The following is an 18,837-nucleotide window of genomic DNA, read 5'->3' as shown; positions in this document are numbered from 1 at the left end:
GACGTTGAGGCGAGAAGTACGCAGCCACCTTGTTGCCTCTGCAGCCTGCCAGACTGATCGAAGAGGCACCGGTGTCAGAACGGTGCGGGATTATGACCGGCAGTGGTCTTATTTAAGACAGCACCGCACAACATCTTCACTCGACTTCCATTTGTTTTAGAATCCGCCATTGTACCGTTTCCGTTAAATCGCGTCGTGGGCAACGTTTAATCAGGAAGGCAGACGTATCGCTGAAGAAGATGTCAGTGGTGGGAATTGATTTGGGTTTTCAAAGCTGCTATGTAGCTGTAGCCCGAGCCGGAGGAATCGAGACGGTCGCAAATGAGTACAGCGACAGGTGTACACCGTAAGTACCTTGGGCTTCCTTTATGATAAGTAGACCTGGTTTGTAGCAGCGGCAGAAAACATGCTTTTTATATGCATGTTACTGTTGTCTAACACTGGTGATGCACGTGAATGGAGCTTTAATGACTTAGCAGCCGCTAGCTGAACTTGTATTAGCACGTTGTTATGTGAAAGATTCGGCAAAGACGCTGGTCGACTATCGTGGTGCGCCAGTCATTGAAACGTTTGAGCACAGAATAATCTGGAATACACCTCTTCATTTACACGCCTTGCTCCACCGCCAACCACGAAGGTCCCTGTAGTTAGCTCGTGTTAGCTAAGCTCGCGCTTCAGTTAACGGTTAGCACTAAGCGGTTTGAAAACGTGCCTGTCGCCGCCCGGTGATCACGACCCGGGCGGTGTTTACCCCCCCACACTCCGTCGTTTCCACCAGTCACAGTTGCACTTCTGTTAAGAGGCACCGGCCAACCGGCGTGCCCCGTGTGGCAAAGTGTGCGTCTCGCCGCCGCGATGACGACAGCATCCAGTCTTTGGAATATTCTAGCAACACTTACTACATGAAGTCGTAAATGGCGTTATTTGTGTTCATATTGAGTTTCTATTGACTACGAGAAGTACCAATTCTCATTTTTACATATAATAATAGGGTGGATTTAGGTCTTGCATTGTTCAAGTTCAGATCATTTGGTACATTTTGTACCTCCACAAATTGAGTTCTTTTTCTGCACCCTTCTCATGGATTAACAAATCTGTCAGATTAAAGAGATTTTTTTTTTTACTTTTTAACATGGGAACTTCTTATCTCATACGATTAGAAATGTTTTTCTTCCAATTGTCATTGTGTGATGACATGAGATAGGTTATTTTAAATCTGAATCTGAATATTAATGTAGTTTTTGTTCTGAAATCAACACTCCAACATGAGATACTTGAGAGGTTACTCTTTTTACACTGTATATACATCACCACAAGCTTACCAGCAGCCATATAATGAAATACTACACAATAATCAATCCTTTACAAATCTATCTTAAATGACTTAATATCCTGGCCTCTTGTTAAAATGATACCATTCAAAAGTTGAATGTAACGTAAATAGAATCATAATGTATTTATCTGAAAGAATAAGAGGTTTGGCCCTGGTCATGTCCTTTTTGAATTGTATAACTCCTTTATTTGAGGTGTGTCCACTATTAACAGAGCCCCTTGGTTTATTTTGTTTGGCATCGATTATTTGCTTTAGCAATGTTTATGAACTTGATTTGTGAGACCCCCCCCACATCACCAACTACGCTTGTTTTCACAGCAACTGTAGCTGTGTGTACAAGCATCTGTGTTTGATAGGAGCAATGATGACATGTGTGTTTAGACTAAAACCCAATTAGACACAAGTGAAGTGATCTGACAACTTCACACACTGTATGAGTTGAAACTCAATACACCTGCATCTTGTTTAAAAAAAAAAAAAAAAAAAAAGTCTCTTTCCGCATTATGAAGTTATCACTTTTCTGCTATACCAAGCTGTGAAGCAAACATTAAACACGGTAAAATCTGCTTTTATACAAATTGGTCCAAACAGCTTGTGTGATGACAGTTATTTATGTGGGCAGGGCTTTGAAATGTCTTGTCATGCATATGCATGAGGTGACACCATGTAATTACTTCAATGGCTGAAGGTGTCCTCTCACGTAGACGAGCTCAAGCCTCTTGCATATAATAACATGTTACTGTGTTCTCCAGGTCATTCGTGTCATTCGGACCCCGGAATCGAGCTGTCGGAGCTGCTGCAAAGAGCCAGGTGAAATCAGTTCATACCCAGTCATTATTGAATATTAAAAAAAAAAAAAAAAAGTGACAAATTAAACATGGTTATTGTGACTTAATTTCTTCTCTTTCTCTGCCGTCGTCGTGTTCAGGTTGTGACCAACTGTAAGAACACAGTGCAGGGCTTCAAGCAATTCCATGGCAGGGCGTTTTCCGACCCTTTCGTGCAGTCGACCAAGTCTCACTTGGTGTACGACCTGGCACAGATGCCCTCTGGATCCACCGGTATCAAAGTAAGGACTGTGATTCAGATGGAAAATACCGAATGCCATCTGTCACCCCTTGTGCTCGAGCAAATATCTTCTCGATTTAAATCTGAACTCTTGTCTGACACTTTCTTTGATCAGGATAAAAAAATTTCTCAAACAAAGTGTTGTTTTTTGTTTAACCCATATTTCAAGGACATTTACTTTTGTCTTAAAGAACATTGTTCAAGCCGTTCATATTATTGTCCACTCATACTGCCCCTATACAGTAAGAACTATTTACCCACAGGTCATACAAGTTCTGTTGATATGAATATGAATGTGAACTCCTCTGGGTAAATATGTCGGATGAACTCAAGAGTGACATAAGTGAGGAGCCGCACAATTACTGTTTGCATTTAGAATTTTCACTGAAAATACAAATTTTTCTCCGATGGAACTGGTCTTGTGGGAATTATTTTTGCATGTCTGTAAAAAATTACTGACTCTTCTCACACATTTCATTATTGATAAAGGACTTCTTTGATGATTCAAGCTATCTGTCCTAAGAATCTGCAATCCCCTCCCCGATTGTAGGTGATGTACATGGAAGAAGAGAGGATATTCAGCATCGAGCAGGTCACTGGCATGCTGCTGACCAAACTAAAGGAGACTGCTGAAAGCGCGCTGAAGAAGCCGGTCGTTGACTGTGTCATCTCGGTAAGCGTTCCCGCAGCGGGCTGCCCGAAAAATCGGCAACACACTTCAGAGATTTGTTAGTGCCACACATTAGTTCTGCTCCAGGCAGTACTTTTCTGCTCTTTATCTTTTGAAATTCTAAGTAGGTTGTAAATTTACTTCCAGATCCTTGCACACAGCTCACTTCAACATGTGATATTCTACTTAATGGGACTTCACTGTAAAATGACTTTCTTCACAGACTTTCTGTTTTCTTTATTTGCATTGCATTTGGAAGCTATTAATGTCATTCTGTCGCATTTTCAAACACCTTTTGGTTTAAAAAAAACAAAAAAAACAACCAATAAACAAACATGCGACGTGAAAGCTGCCAGCAAGGTGCATAAAGGTCTTGCCACCTGTTCATGTGACACTTTGAGCTCCAGGCATTCCACCAGATGTCTTGTCTGAACGCTTCCTTTCCTCTCTTGTACCTTGTTGGTGAAGAGTGGGATGTGTGTATTTCTCAAGAACAGTATATGAATTCAGCAAAGGCATCTGTTATGTAATGTGACCGATCTCTCCGAGAGAGCTTGATGCTTTCCTTGGTTCAAGATCTACTATTTACATCAGCCCTGGAGATGGAAGACGTGTTATTATTAATATGGCCAGCGGCTAAATTTAGCCACGAGGAGATGTTTTGTTTTGGCACCCAGAGTAACTACCACGGTAATGTTATCCAAACGTCTTGTGAGGCAGGAAATTAATTAGATTTATTAAGAATAGTGGGTTTTTTTTTTAACACCCTTTTTAAAATTACACATTAGTAACACTTCCTGTGTACATTCTCTATTGTTTTTACTCCTTTTAGGTACCCATTTACTACACTGATGCAGAGAGGAGGTCCATCATGGATGCAGCGCAGATCGCTGGCCTCAACTGCCTGCGACTAATGAATGAAACCACTGCAGGTACAGAGAAACATGGTGAAGCAAATGAAAGACAGGAGACGTCTGATTTTAAAAATAAATACATCCATGTATCTAATCTGTATTTATTTATTCCTCATTGGCGTTTCATAATAGTTTGCAATGAGATCACATCTAGTTGATGGTTGATGTTGTTTTTGAGCTGCTTGCACAGTCGAGATGAGCAGCCACGCCCTTCCTTGGGGTCATTTCTTGTTCTGTAAATTACAGATATTGATACACTTGACCTTTTCATGGACCCCATTGTAGTGGCAGTTTTTATGAAATGGAATCTGTTTGAGTCGCGAGCTGATCTACTTCTTTCAATACAGCACTTAACAAAAACTAATCCCACTGCGCGTGCGTGTGTGTCACAGTGACTTTGGCATATGGAATCTACAAACAGGATCTCCCAGCTCCAGAGGAAAAACCCCGGATAGTGGTGTTTGTTGATCTGGGCCACTCTGGTTACCAGGTGTCGCTTTGCGCTTTCAACAAGGGGAAGCTCAAGGTGAGTAACCAACATTTAGTGGGGATTTGTCCAACCAAATTTTAAATAGGTTGCAGTGGTGGCACATATTATATGTTGTGCATTTACAAGAATAACGTGTTAATTATAAGCATAGTATCAAAAAAACCCTGGATTTTTCTTTTTCCTTTTGAACTTCTTCTCAAAGTTCCATTAAAACCTCTTTATTGTTTCATAGATCATCCATTCTTCATTCGGGGCTTTAATATGCATTTTCTGACTACTTCTGTCTGTTAATAATTCAATTCAGTTTTATTTCTATCGCGCCAAATACGACAGTCGTTTCAAGGCAGTGTTGCAAAGAAAAACCCGGCAATTCAACACAAGTACACATAAGAGATGTTGGAAAGGGTGGAAAACTCAATTTTAACAGTAAGAACCAGACTCAAAGGTGGAGACTTTTTGCTGTTCTGTTTGTGGTGAGTGGATTGACGGGAGAAAAGAATAGCACAGCACAGCACAGCACCGGGAGCAACAAGCAAACAGACATAAATCCACTCACTGCAGATGGATGACAGCAGGCGTCTCGGAGCACAAACTTCCAATTCCACTGTCAAGAGATCCTGCAGGGAGAGAGAGAGGGCGCAAGACAGAGCACAGACTACAGACGAGAGAGATAAGATGTCTGACATGTAATGGTGAAACATGGCGAGTGAGCAAGGAAAGCGGCTCGGTGTTGTTCTCCCAGCAGTCTCCACCCTCAGCAGCCTCTTTAGAAAATGGCCCAGTGATGTGCTGGTGTATATATATGTAAAAGAAATGAGAAACATATGAGAATTTATTTGAATGTGAATAATAACATCTAGCAGTGTTTTTATACAGTAGAATGGTAAACTGTACGGTCTTTCCAAAGTCCAACACTTGTATCCACACATGGGTCCCCCCCCTTGGTCAGATCTTGGCTTCAGCGTTCGACTCGGAGCTCGGCGGGAAGGACTTTGACGACATCCTGGTCAACCACTTCTGCGAGGAGTTTGGGAAGAAGTACAAGCTGGACGTCAAGTCGAAGCCCCGAGCCCTGGGGCGGCTCTACCAAGAATGCGAGAAGCTCAAGAAGCTGATGAGCGCCAACTCCTCCGACCTGCCCCTCAACATCGAGTGCTTCATGAACGACATCGACGTGTCCGGTAAACTTAACAGGTGAGGCCCACGACGAGTTACAAAGAGAATGATCCTTTTATCTTTTAGTTGTCATACTGTTTCTCTCTGCGGAGTGTGTGTGTGTGTGTGTGCGCGCGCGTCAGGCTGCGTCTATTAATATTTGAATGCCCGTGTCCCCCAGAGGCCAATTTGAGGAGATGTGTGCGGGCCTGCTGGCCAAAGTAGAGGCTCCCCTGCGCAGCGTCATGGAACAATCCAGTGAGTAAACATGACATTATCATATCCAGTTGGACAATCCCCCACTGGCACGTGCACTCTCACATGGACAAGGCTCGGTCGCGTGCTTTGGAAAGACACTTTCCCTGCATGCTCTTTCATGTACATTTGAATTGGTTATTTGTCTGAACGTAACAAAATGTCATGTTTTGCCGTCTTTTTTTTACGTGAATATTACACGGCATACGCATGAGAGTTAAGTTAAAGCTGAACAAATCAAGCATTTCAACATTGCTTCTCATGGCTGCGAGTTCACCGTGCCCGCTTTGTGTCATCCCGGCTCTTTTTTTGTTTTTTTTGTTTTTGTTACTAGAACTGAAAAAGGAGGAGATCCATGCAGTGGAGATTGTGGGCGGCGCCTCCAGAATCCCCGCCATCAAAGAGCGCATCACTAAATTCTTCGGCAAGGAGCTGAGCACCACCCTGAACGCAGACGAGGCCGTGGCCAGAGGCTGCGCCCTGCAGGTACAGCGCCGTGGTCCCGGGAACCACTCACACTGGCAGAATTGCACACATCTATTCTGCTTGCGCGCAAGATTTGTGTTAAACGCCACGAATATGTTAAAATATTTTGACACAGTTGGTTTAAAAAAACAAAAGAACAAGTCAGATGTTTTCACTTCATGGAAAAGAATGGCCTGTCCCAGCAAAGTATTTTATTTGCTGCTGTTCTGAGAAAGAACGTACAGCTTACCTTTTCTTTTGTCCCCCCCCCCCCCCAGTGTGCTATTTTGTCGCCAGCTTTCAAAGTCCGAGAGTTCTCCATTACAGACATCGTCCCCTATCCCATCTCCCTAAAGTGGAATTCTGCCGCGGAGGAAGGGCTGAGGTACGAACCGCGATTGTCGAGTTTGGGCGTCGCTGAAGAGAAACGGGACTTTTAACATCTGAATGTGAGGCTTGGGTCTGACCGAGTGGCCTGACATTTTCCCCGTGGCTTTTAAAAATGAATGTGTTTTCAGTAAACTGTTCAAAAGAGCAGATTTGTGTAATCATGTATAGGTGGGTGTGATGTCGACTTCTTGGTGCAAATGCCAACCCACGCAGTCCTGTCCACTCACTGTGTTTCTCAAATAAAACAAATCCTGTCATCAGCTGCCGAATATTTAAGGTCTGCCAAGTAGCGCACCATTTAAAAGTCATAAATTAAAAAAAGAAAAGAAAAAAATCCCACTGGTCAACCTGGCTTTGCGTTCTGATATCAATTTCTCTTTGACATTGAATTCTTTCCTGTGTTTGAACAGTGATTGTGAGGTTTTCCCAAAGAACCATGCGGCTCCCTTCTCAAAAGTGCTGACCTTCTTCCGGAAAGATCCATTCACTCTCGAAGCTTACTACAACAATCCCAAGGACCTGCCCTACCCCAACACCGCTATAGGTATGTCATGTACACATGCGTTATGGCTCAGTGTCCCATTTAGTAATGCTGCCTGGATAATCATTGACTATGACGTGCACTCTTACGTGACATTTTCCCCCGACTTTGCTCAGAGAGTCGGCGAACTTTCAGCCTTTACGGGGCACTTGTTGAAATAAACTGATATTCAATATTCCTATGTGCTTCCTACTGTTCTAATCAAGACAAATGTATGGTACTTAAATATTTAACAAAATGTTTTTAATGTGCAATAGATAAAAAAAAAAAAAAGACAATTTATTGATCCATTATTTCAAGATCTGCCATCTTGTTGTCATTGTGCTTTTACTAATAATTTAGTTTAAAAGGATTAGATTAAATAATGGATTTACACTTAAAGGGTACATATTATGTAGATGTTTGCTAAAACATGAATTTGAGTGCTTAATAATGTTTCTTGTGTTGGATTTTTCTACATTTCCTTGTTGATTCAATAACAGATGTGTTGACAAAATGTTCTCTCGGTTGCCCCCCCCCCACAGGCCAGTTCTTGATCCAGAACGTGGTTCCTCAGGCGTCGGGGGAGAGTGCCAAGGTCAAAGTCAAAGTCCGAGTCAACATCCACGGCGTGTTCAGCGTGTCGAGTGCGTCGCTAGTGGAAGTCATAAAAACCTCTGAAGAGGAGGAGCCAATGGAGACGGACCAGACGGCGAAGGAAGAAGTGCGTGTGTGTCTTGTGTGTGTGTGTAACTGATTTGTCTCAGACGTGCTTTTCACAAACCCCACCTGGTTTTCATGTCATCCCTGTGGAATCTGGATGTCTTGCCTGAACAAGCTTCAGGCCACACTCCCTGTATTTGCCATCGTATATCATTGAATTCTCGATTAAAAAAAAAAAACAAAAAACAAAAAAAAATGCCTTTAAACACTTAAGTGTAGCCAAAGCTGTGAGAAAAATGCACAATAGACGAGCAAAAATATCCTCAACGAAACAATTAAAAAGTATTAAATAAAAAAAAAAAAATCACACACCGATGTTTGGGGACAAAGCTCAAACGGCTCTCTGCACTTTGTGAAATGTTAAAAGCTCTATTTTCTTCGTAACAAGTAGTATTTGGCACCTATTTAATATGATTCCCGTGTTCCCTGTCTTTCAATGCCATGTGTCAGAACAAGATGCAGGTTGACCCGGAGGATCAGAAACCCGCAGCTGAAGACAATGAAGACAAGAAATCAGAGACTGAAGAAATGGAGGTACACTTGGCCCGAGTCAATACAACGATGTCAACACACCCAAAATACCACTTTCCATGTGAACTGACACTGCCTTCTGCAAGTGTAAAAAGACCAGGGATTTATTAAGGTTGTTTTGGATAAACATGAGCTGCTAGGGCGGAACATGGAACATGGAACAGCAAAATGTCTGCAAGCTGATTCGTGATTATTGTCATTTCCATGGCGCAATTGATGCGTATCCTTAAACTGATCCCTGATCTAATTCTTTGTTCCCTTCTCCCCGAAACCCAGTCCCCGTTCTTAAACATTCTCCCCGAGGAGCCTCGGAAAGTAAACAAACTCATTACTGCTCACAGCCACACACGGTCACCCTTCAAAGAAAACCATTCGTTCGTTGAAACTCCTAAGGATGATGTAACATAGGTCTGCAGATGATCTCGCTTTTATGCGGACAACAGATAGAATAGATCACATAAAACATTTAATGGATTAAACATAATTGTAGTTCGATTTGACCTATACTCAAGTGTGTTCTTTCTTCTTTAAAAAAAAAAAAAAAAGACCTCCACAGAAGACACGAAGCAGGAGAAGAAGAACGACCAGCCTCCTCAGGCCAAGAAGCCCAAAGTGAAAACGAAGACAGTGGAGCTGCCCGTAGAGAACAAGTTGCACTGGCAGCTGCCCAGTGAGGAACTCAATACGTTTGTGGAGAATGAGGTAAGGCTCTAAACATCACCAGGAATGTGGAGCGTGCACACTCGGCGTTTGTCTGAAGCTGTAACTTAAAAGCAACGCTTGTATCTCGTGAGATATTTCAGGGCTACTTAGAAATTGTAATTAAAACATTTTTCCCCCCCACATTATTTTGACGACGTTCCCCTTTTCACCAGTGGATCATTCTCACTTTGGCTGACCGATTCACTCTGGCTCTTCCAGGGTCAAATGATCATGCAGGACAAGCTGGAGAAGGAAAGAAACGACGCGAAGAACAACGTGGAGGAGTACGTGTACGAAATGAGGGACAAACTGCACGGCGCGCTGGAGAAGTTTGTGAATGAAGCTGTGAGTCCGCAATAGAATTTCCCGTTTTTTTTTCCTTCTAAATTGCAGCCAATTTTAAACGTACTTTCGACAATTCCAGCAGTTAACCTCATTCGTGCAACATTGCAGGATCGGGACGCGTTCTCTTTAAAACTGGAGGACACAGAAAACTGGCTGTACGAAGATGGCGAGGACCAACAGAAACAAGTTTACATTGATAAGCTGGCTGAACTCAAGGTGATTAAAGTGCGAATGAAGTTGGGCTGTACTTTTAGACCTTTTTCCAGCTTGTGCGTCATAAAGTTCCCCCCTCAACAGAACTTGGGCCAGCCCATTCAAGAAAGATACATGGAAGCCGAGGACAGGCCCAAAGCGTTTGAGGACCTTGGAAAACAAATCCAAATGTACATGAAGATTATTGAAGCCTATAAGGCAAAGGTAAGTTTCCGCCGTCGTACAATTACGCGTCATTCGTCAAAGCGTCTCCTGTGTTGACCTGTGGGATTGGTCTGCGCGTCGTCCCGGCAGGATGAGCTGTACGACCACCTGGACGAGCTGGAGGTGGTTCGGGTGGAGAAGCAGGTGAACGACGCCATGGTTTGGATGAACGGCAAGATGAACCAGCAGAACAGCCAGGACCTCACAAAGGACCCGGTGGTCAAAGTGAAGGAGATCCAGGCCAAGACCAAGGTACACACAGAGAGAGAGAGAGACAGAGAGAGAGAGAGAGTGTCATGTTTAAGCTGCAGTTGAACTCTGTAGCAGCTTTATTGCAGTGTGAACGCGATTGCACGACACCACAAGTTTAAGCTGAGAAGACTCCCAATGAGAAACCCACCACACGCAGGAATAGCAGTGTGTGTGTGTGTGTGTGTGTTCCCGTCAGGAGACACTCTTATTTGAATAAAGGCAAAGAAATGTCCAGTTCTTCACTGCGTGACAGTGACTTGGCGCTTTTAAAGATTTTGGATCCGCAGTGTGAAAGCGCCTTACCGGAGCTGAAGTACGGCACTTCATCCAAGATCATTGAGGCGGGAAGGAGCTGCTGTCAGTTACACTGTAAACATCTGGAGCTCAGCTCGGACATATGGTTTACAGTGTCAGAATAAATCCAGTGAGGGGCTCAGTGACATGGGCCAAATGTCTGAGCTCAGCTCAGACATTTGGCCCATGTCACTGAGCCCCTCACTGGATTTATTCTGACACTGTAAACCATACATCGGGATCAGAAGATACTTTTTTCATATTTAAAATGACCCGTTGAGCAGTTTTAGGGCGTTGACTGTCGTCATTGATATGAATCACCTTTCCGATTGAATCGAGACGTTGACTTCATGTTCGTCCTCCAACCGCTGCGCGATATCGACGGAGAAAGTTTGAACCCTCCATTTCCCCCTTTTGTTCTTCAAGGAGCTGTACTCGGCTTGCAACCCGGCGGTGTCCAAATCCAAGCCCAAGGTGGAGCCTCCGAAGGAGGAGAAGACGGAGAACGGTCCGGTCAACGGGCAGGAGGGCCCCGAGAGCCAGCCAACGAACCCCGACAAAGCGCCCGCGGCAACGGAACGCGAGACGGCAGAAAGCAAGCCTCCCGAGATGGACATTGACTAACTATCATCCGCTGCCAGCTCCCGTTCCCCTCCCTCCTCTCGTCCCAATTCTGTACCTTCTGAGATTGTTAATAATAACATGGTAGCCTCCCGAAGACGCAGACAAGCAGCTTCTCTCAATGATACTTTTTAATCTACCCTCCCCACCCTCCTCCTCGGGCCTCCTGGCCATGTCCTTCCTCCTCTTCTTCAATGGATACAAAAAAATACAGCATATTAATGATATTGAATGCACTACTTCATAAGGTGTGTGAGCGTTGGATGGAATCTGCTTTCTCTGTGCTGCTTTGGTGGCTGTTCTGTTAAAAGAATGTTTTATTCCATATCTCCCGAGCACATCGAAGACACGGAATGTCCATCTTGGAAGAAATGGCTGTTCATTAAAATACTCGTAATTTCTAGAATATTCAAACTGCAGTATATTGACGATGAAAGTTTTTAGCCATGATGGGTCGTTTCAAGTTGTACATGAGAAATTGTGAGTTTCTTTTCGACGCTGTAACCATCGGTCATGGGTTATTTCATGTATTTAGTTGATGAGGAAGTAAGGAGTATTTGAGTTTATCTGTTCTGTACGTTCAAACTTAGATACTAAGGTTTACTGTCATGCAGTATTTTCAACGTTTGGCTTTTTTCTCATTTGAAAGCAAAGGTCCGTTCGTCGTTCTCTGGTAGCCTTGTATTGTTTTTTTTTTTTTCTACTCGACTGTGAACGCTGGTCCCAACGAAGCACCTCCTGGGGTACTGATGTTGTCTCCACTTCACTGAAAAAAAGCTTAATAAATATTGAAAAAAAAGGCATTTGTTGTCCGAATATTTTCTTATATCACATGCATTACAGTTCAGCTTTATTCAACTTCAGCATTCACATATTTTCTTTTGGCAATACCAACCGTTAGTTTGGTAGCGATCTTTTCTTTTTAAATTGGTAGTGTTTTCTCCATTTTGTAGTTTTTTGGGGTTTTTTTTCTTCTAATTTGTGGTATTTTGGGTATTCAATTATAGTGTTTTGCACTTCCTGGCCATCGAGCTGAAAAATGCCAAACTGATCTGATCCAGCAGGGGGCAGTAACCGGACGTGGAGCTCCAGGTAAAGCCAGTCGCCGGAAGTTGTAATGCATTGAGGAGTTCGTTAGGGGCGCCAGTACACAGAGATACAGCTCATGACACGAGCTTGTCAGAAGGCAGCAATTTGTAGCGCCTGGTCGGCTAAGGTAGAGCATTTCTCGTACTCTTTTCATTTGGTAGATTGTTATGGATGTTCGCGTGGTACAAATTAGGATGCGTGTTCACATACCGAGGACACGTAAGACCGGGGCAGAGCTCGGTTGTTTCGGATTAGCTGGTTTCCGTGTTGACCGGTGTCCCACTTCCTGTAGCGTCCTTCATTGTTGTTCATGACTGCTGATATTAAAACAAGACTCAAATCTATGGCACTTAGCAACGTATTTGGTAAATGCAGTAACTGGCGTCCGTACGATTTCTCTCGGGTTCGTAACATCTACTGTCATAAGCCGCAACGACAGACGGCGGCTGAAGGCGTTCGGTCATCAGTTAACAGGGAAACCACTCGATCCAAAACACCGGTCGTATGTTTTCATGTTTGTCAGCTCGCCGTCACTTTAATGACAGCTGGTTGGATAACACGTTGGAAGAGCTTCAGGTTTGTTCGCTGGCCCTCAATAAAACAACACTTTCTATAACTCATTCCGCTGCTCGGTTACATGATGTTGCATCACCACCAAGGGTGCATCGTTTTTGTTCACTTTTTTTTTTACGTACCAGCTTGCTAACTTTTGTGCAACAGCTATTTTAGCTCACGTTAGCTGATGTTCTAAGTTATCCTTGATCACCTGGACATTAATTTACCGATTCGCTGCTCGTGCGGGATTACAAATGGGACTCATGACGAGTTGCAGCGCGTGGCTCCAGTAATACTTTGTCGTCGTTGCAGGAATGTAAATGTCGGAGGATAAGGAAGCCCAAGAGGATGAGCTACTTGCTTTAGCAAGTATCTACGACGAGGATGAGTTTAACCGGGCTGAATCGGCTCAGGGGGGAGAGATCCGCCTCTGCCTGGAGCTTCCAACAGACTTCAAAGTGGCTGTCAAAGGTATGGCTGTCAGCGAAGCTCAGGACAGGCTTTGCAGCTCGTCACACCGAAGACACTGGCCCCCGTGTGGCACAATGGCACGTGTTTATTAGGTCATGTGCACAATTGATTTAAGGCCAACGTGTCCATCTTATGCTTCTCACTGCTCCCAACAGTGCTGATACGTGTAAGGAAGTTGTGATCGGAGCCCCCCACCCCAACACGCATAATGTTGATAAAGTCCCCAGTATCTCTGAAAGTCAGTCACTCTTTAACTGCACTTTGCATATTGAAGCGTAATCATGTATTTGTCCATTTTGTTTTCATAGGAGAGAAAATAAGTGAATATAATGTCAGCTTCTTACCTCCATTGGTGCTCAACTTCGAGATTCCTGCAGACTATCCGTCTACGTCTCCACCAGCCTTCACTCTCAGCTCTAAATGGATAACAAGAGCACAAGTAAGAGTCCTTGTAGCTCAGACAAAAATGCATTAAGAAATGTTACTTCCATTTTTTTTGGTTTGTTTGTTTTTTTATTGTGTTGAACTCAAGATTCTTTGACCCTCCTCAGATGAGTGCTCTGTGTCGACGCTTGGATGAGCTGTGGGAGGAGAACCAGGGCTGTGTGATTCTTTTCACATGGATCCAGTTTCTCAAAGAGGAGGTCGTGGACTTCTTGGGAATCAAGTCTCCTCTGGAAATCCTGAGGGGAGTCAATAAGATGGGTTGTGAGCGAAGGAGAACTGACCCTGCAGCCACAGGTACAATACATTTTATTTAATTAAAAAAAAAAAAAAAAGTTGTTGGTGTACGGGCGCTTGTATTTCAGTTTTGACATCTATTAAATATTTCTACCGGCTCAATTTAAATAACATTGTATGGTTTGGTAATTTGTTTTCGGCTGAAGCTTTCAGTGAAACTCAATTCAACGTGAATTTATCCAAGTGTGCTTTGTTCAGCTCCGGCAGAATGTGAGATCAATTCTGAAAAAGAAGAGGAGAAGAAAACCGAGTTGAAGATCGAGAAATCCGAGAAGCAGTTTTCCTCCTCGTCGTGCCAGCTGGACCCGCGGACCGTCCTCCTGGTCGACCCGCGCGCCGACATCCTACCTCAGCTCCTGGACTTCGACGAGGCGCAGCGGCAGAGGGTTTTCGACGGCAAAGTGTTCAGCTGCGCAATCTGCTTCGCGGAGAAGCTGGGCGCCGACTGCCTGTGCTTCAAGGAGTGCCAACACGTCTACTGCAAAGGCTGCATGACCGAGTACTTCCAGATCCAAATACGGGACGGCAACGTTCAGTGCCTTATTTGTCCTGAGCCCAAATGTACCTCCGTGGCAACACCACTGCAGGTAAGCGGATCTGGGATCAGTTTGTGTGCGCCGATGTTTTTAATACATCTAACCTTAAAAAAAAATTGTCATTGGGGATTTTTAGGTGAAAGAACTGGTGGATGAAGAGCTTTTTGCCCGGTACGACCGCCTGCTGCTTCAGTCGACCTTGGACCTAATGGCTGACGTGGTTTATTGTCCCCGTCTGTTTTGCGGCACGCCCGTAATGGTGGAGCCGGACACAACCATGGGCATTTGTTCGGTCTGCCAGTACGCCTTTTGCACCCTGTGCAAGCTGGGCTATCACGGTGTCTCCCACTGTAAACTCAATACAGGTAACGTCACCGGAAACATCTTAGCGTCTCTAAAACCAACGTCACCTGACACATTTAGCTCTTTCATTCAGTGGGTGCTGTTACAATCCCCCCCCACAAAAAAGTGATATTTTCATCCTAATACCTCTCATCTCGTTGACAGAAAAGACTTAAATAATACAATTCTTTAAAAGAGAATGTGTTGGTATATTTTAGACTGAAAAAGGATTGAAATATTTCAAACGTGTATTAAATACTATTGGAATTATAGTGTCAGACATACTTGAACAGGTTTATTTAAAAAAAGAAAAAAAAGGATTCCAAATAAACAGTCATTTCATCAATCCTCACCTGGACTTTTCACTCCCTGTTGTCTGTCCTGTGCCTCAGATGAGTTGCGTAACCTGAGAGATGAATACCTGTCGGCGACGCCGGCAGCTCAGAAGTTCATGGAACAACGTTTTGGGAAGAGAGTGATCCAGAAAGCAGTGGAGGAGTCCTATAGTCAGGAATGGCTCAGTGACAACTGCAAATCATGCCCCCGTTGTGGAACCAATATACAGGTTAGTTTCTCCAGCTGAACAACATTTAGTCTTTAGTGGGGTGGAAAGAAAATTAGAATTTGTTTCATAGGTTTGTTGGGCAAATAATAGAATACAACCACTGTTGTATTCTATTCTATGCTTTTCAAGAGATGGTTTCAATCTCCTGTAAAACGCTCTTAATTAAAAAAAAAAATGTTTAAAAAAAAAATCCCAGCTATATAGATTTTGTGTGCTATAATTATTTTGTTCCAAGAACTTTCTCGATGGGTTTTGAAAATATGTGTACGTCTCGTTTGTGTGAATTTTGAGCCAATGGCTTAAACAAGTCATGCTGCCCAGCTTCTATTCGTTCATCAAGTTAAAAAAAAAAAGCTGATTATTGATTTCAGTGGTTATCAGAAGAAGAACGTAATTTGAACCATATTAGATCCTTGTTTCTGATGTTAATTAATTCTATGTCTAATTCAGATAACATTTTGTTTGCCTCTTTGCGCCTTGCCTTTTTAAAGAAATTCCACTGAATAAAAATATCGGCGGAATCCAATGCCACCCACACAGCTGGTGTCTAGGCCTGTGATGGGACGTGTTCAGAACTGTTGCTACAGATGTTGAAGAGGGTAAATTAATATTACAGGTGTAGCGAAGATCCCGTGAGCGTCCCGGGCGTGGCTTCACTCCACACGGGAAATGGAACAAACTTGAGTGAGCTTCGGACAGTCTGGTGTCTCAGCACAACCGTCACTGCACAGTAGTGTGGCTGCCTGAAGTGGCCGCCTTGCAGGATGATTAAATATTTCTTCATAACAACATGTTTTGAATGGAAGCGAGAAATCCAGCATTTTAAACTGCGCGGTTTCGGGTTTCTGTAAAACTTGACAACGCTCTCTCTCACTCTCTCTCTCTCTCTCTCTCTCTCTCTCTCTGTCTGTGCGACGACGGCAGAAAGACGACGGCTGTAACAAGATGACTTGCTCTTCTTGCAAGCAGTACTTTTGTTGGCTGTGCATGAACGTGGTCAGCAGGGTCAACCCATACAGCCACTTTAACGACCCTAAATCGCCCTGCTTCAACCAGTGAGTACCTCGTATCCGTTCTCGCGCCGCTTACCCCCCCCCCCACCACCACCATGCCGCACGCGCCGATTGAACGCTCGTGTCTTTCCTTTCCGTCTGCTGCAGACTCTTCCGGGGGGTGGATATCGATGAAGAGGATGCCTTCTGGAGTGACGAGGACGACTGACACGCCAGTGCAGTGTCTCGCTCTTACATGCGCCACGGCGAATGCACTTTATCTCACTCCACCACCTCATCTCCGACTTTCACTACGCCTGCAGCCTGACGTGTTCGTCAACGTTCATTCAATGTTCGTCAGGCATCATGGGAAACAAAATGTTCACTGATCGATATTGGTATTGTTCCTTCGTATTTCTTTTTGATATTATGACGGATATTTAGTCTGAAGAGAGGTGGTGGTGTTCACAAATAAGCCACCGGCCATATTGAGGGTTTATTTTGTTAAAGGGAAACATAGGTTCCGTTTCCTCGGCCCAAAGTCACACAAAGTGAGAACTTATGCTATTTAGTTGAATTCGTCATCATAGCACAGTGAATTAGCTTTCGTCATTGTTTTCTTAATTCAGGTACTCATGAGTTTAAAGGTTTTTATAACGAAATTGAAAGATGAGTGAAGATGCAGTGTTACTGCACCGGAGGCAAACCCGGTGAGCTGCAGAAGATCCAGCTTCAGGCAGTTTGAGAAAGCTTTTCACAGATATACACACTATATTGGCACTTATATTACTTGAAAACTATGTTTGGATTTTGTGTTTTAGGAAGAGATTTTGACATGGTTAAGGTGAATGTGTGACATGTTAAGTTGTGGGCAAAGATTTTATCGCCTCAGAATGTAATGAGTGAAGATGCAGTGGGGGGGGGGGGGGGGGGGGGGTAACCATCTTTGGACGATGTTAAACTGGGATTGGCGGCTCTGTTGGAGCGACACGTCATTCAGGGAATAAATCCACTGTTGGTTGAAAAAAAAAAAAAAAGAATTTGGAAAAAATGGTGAACAAGATTGAGCTGTCGTCGTCATTCAGGCTTTTTGAAGTTGCCAAATATTGGTGTCAAAAGATCGTAGAATCTTATTGTATGGAGTTGCAAAAATCTGCTCGTATCCTTTTTTTTTTTTTTTTTTTTTTTTTTGAAAAGATAAAAAGGTGTGGGTCAAACAACATGAAATGTGTTTTTACACTGATGTATAGGCAGGAATTAATGCTGGTTCAGGTTTGGCAAAAAGATGTTTTGCTCAGTCATGATTCACACAAGGATTCACTTTCCCCCCCATCGTTGCATCCCGTCTGTCACGTTCTGTGTCACCGTTTTAAAAAATAAAACGTGGACTCCCAACATTGTGTCTGTTTATGTTATTTGATCTGCGCTTCAAAAACTCTGTGAAAGTATTTAAATTCACATGCATGCAGGTGCTTCTCAAAAAAAAAAAGATTTTTTTTTTTTTGAATGCCATCAAAATCAAAAAGTTAATTGTCACTCATTTTTTATATTTTTGTGATAATTACAGCCTCTGGTTTGATCAAATACACTTTCTCTGTACACACAAAGAGAAAAAATAATGAAAGTGGTTAAAGATATTAACCAAAAAAGGAAGTAAAACAGTTAAAAAGGATGAAATACACAAAAAAGCTTAAAGTAGTAAAGTAAAAAAAATATACTGAGTGGTGGGGGAAAGCAAAACATGACAAACATTCAAAATATCTAAAAGATACGAAATGGCAAAAAAAATGAAACTGCCCAAAATGAAGTGTCGGTAGTTCTGAAATATCACGAAGGCAACCAAAGATAACGGTCTGTTTGTATCCCAACGCCATCCAACTTTATAAGCTGTTATCATTTTGAAAGTTAAATGTATATATAAACTGCTTTAAAAGACTATACCTTTTGGATTAATAAAGTAGTTTGCTTATATTCTTAACATGTTTTGTGCCTCCAGACACATTATATTTGGAGGAAAGTGACACATTTGAAGATGCCACATTATATAGTACTTATGGCATCAGTCTAAAGTACACCCTCATAGCTAAATGTCTAATATTCATTATTTGGCAGTCCAGTTTTTTTTTTGGTCTAAAATGTTTTTCAGATGGATGATAGGTGTGGAACAGAGCCAACCAAAGTTCAGGTTTAACACAATTTCAACCTCAAGCAATAACTGCTTTTGATAGAAGAACTACAGTTTTCTTCCTTTATTAGGTTCTGTTAATACGATCTTGTTTTTCAATAGTCATACTAGAAGGGATCAGTGGTACAAGGTTGTGTAAGTTGCATGTGGGCTACACAATGACAAGAATGCAACGTGGCCAGTAACAAATGCTTCTTTAGTGCCTCTACATTTCTA

The 18,837-nt window shown here is 43.0% G+C and overlaps 2 protein-coding genes across 3 annotated transcripts; both read left to right on the top strand.

The window, feature by feature from the left end:
* The first annotated feature begins 77 nt into the window (after positions 1 to 77).
* On the top strand, positions 78 to 11,948 carry hspa4a (heat shock protein 4a). Its single transcript, XM_080508917.1, has 19 exons — positions 78 to 346; positions 2,086 to 2,143; positions 2,262 to 2,402; positions 2,952 to 3,074; positions 3,904 to 4,003; positions 4,378 to 4,511; positions 5,425 to 5,669; positions 5,812 to 5,888; positions 6,220 to 6,371; positions 6,629 to 6,735; positions 7,151 to 7,284; positions 7,806 to 7,984; positions 8,434 to 8,517; positions 9,061 to 9,216; positions 9,436 to 9,561; positions 9,670 to 9,777; positions 9,859 to 9,978; positions 10,069 to 10,230; positions 10,951 to 11,948. Exons 1-19 carry the CDS (start codon positions 240 to 242, stop codon positions 11,146 to 11,148), a joined length of 2,511 nt encoding a protein of 836 aa, XP_080365043.1. The 5' UTR covers positions 78 to 239; the 3' UTR covers positions 11,149 to 11,948.
* A 308-nt stretch (positions 11,949 to 12,256) lies between these two features.
* On the top strand, positions 12,257 to 17,782 carry rnf14 (ring finger protein 14). Of its 2 annotated transcripts, none has more exons than XM_080509277.1 (9): positions 12,257 to 12,361; positions 13,102 to 13,260; positions 13,569 to 13,699; positions 13,812 to 14,001; positions 14,200 to 14,588; positions 14,674 to 14,902; positions 15,272 to 15,444; positions 16,369 to 16,499; positions 16,605 to 17,782. In XM_080509277.1, exons 2-9 carry the CDS (start codon positions 13,110 to 13,112, stop codon positions 16,663 to 16,665), a joined length of 1,455 nt encoding a protein of 484 aa, XP_080365403.1. In that variant the 5' UTR covers positions 12,257 to 12,361; positions 13,102 to 13,109; the 3' UTR covers positions 16,666 to 17,782. The 2 variants fall into 2 exon arrangements, with proteins under 2 accessions (XP_080365403.1, XP_080365404.1); XM_080509278.1 differs by lacking the exon at positions 12,257 to 12,361 and adding an exon at positions 12,763 to 12,810.
* The last annotated feature ends 1,055 nt before the right edge of the window (positions 17,783 to 18,837 follow it).

Source organism: Blennius ocellaris, assembly GCF_963422515.1.
Source record: "Blennius ocellaris genome assembly, chromosome: 14".
NCBI classification, from domain to species: Eukaryota; Metazoa; Chordata; class Actinopteri; order Blenniiformes; family Blenniidae; genus Blennius; species Blennius ocellaris.
This window is presented reverse-complemented; position numbering and strand designations above follow the sequence as displayed.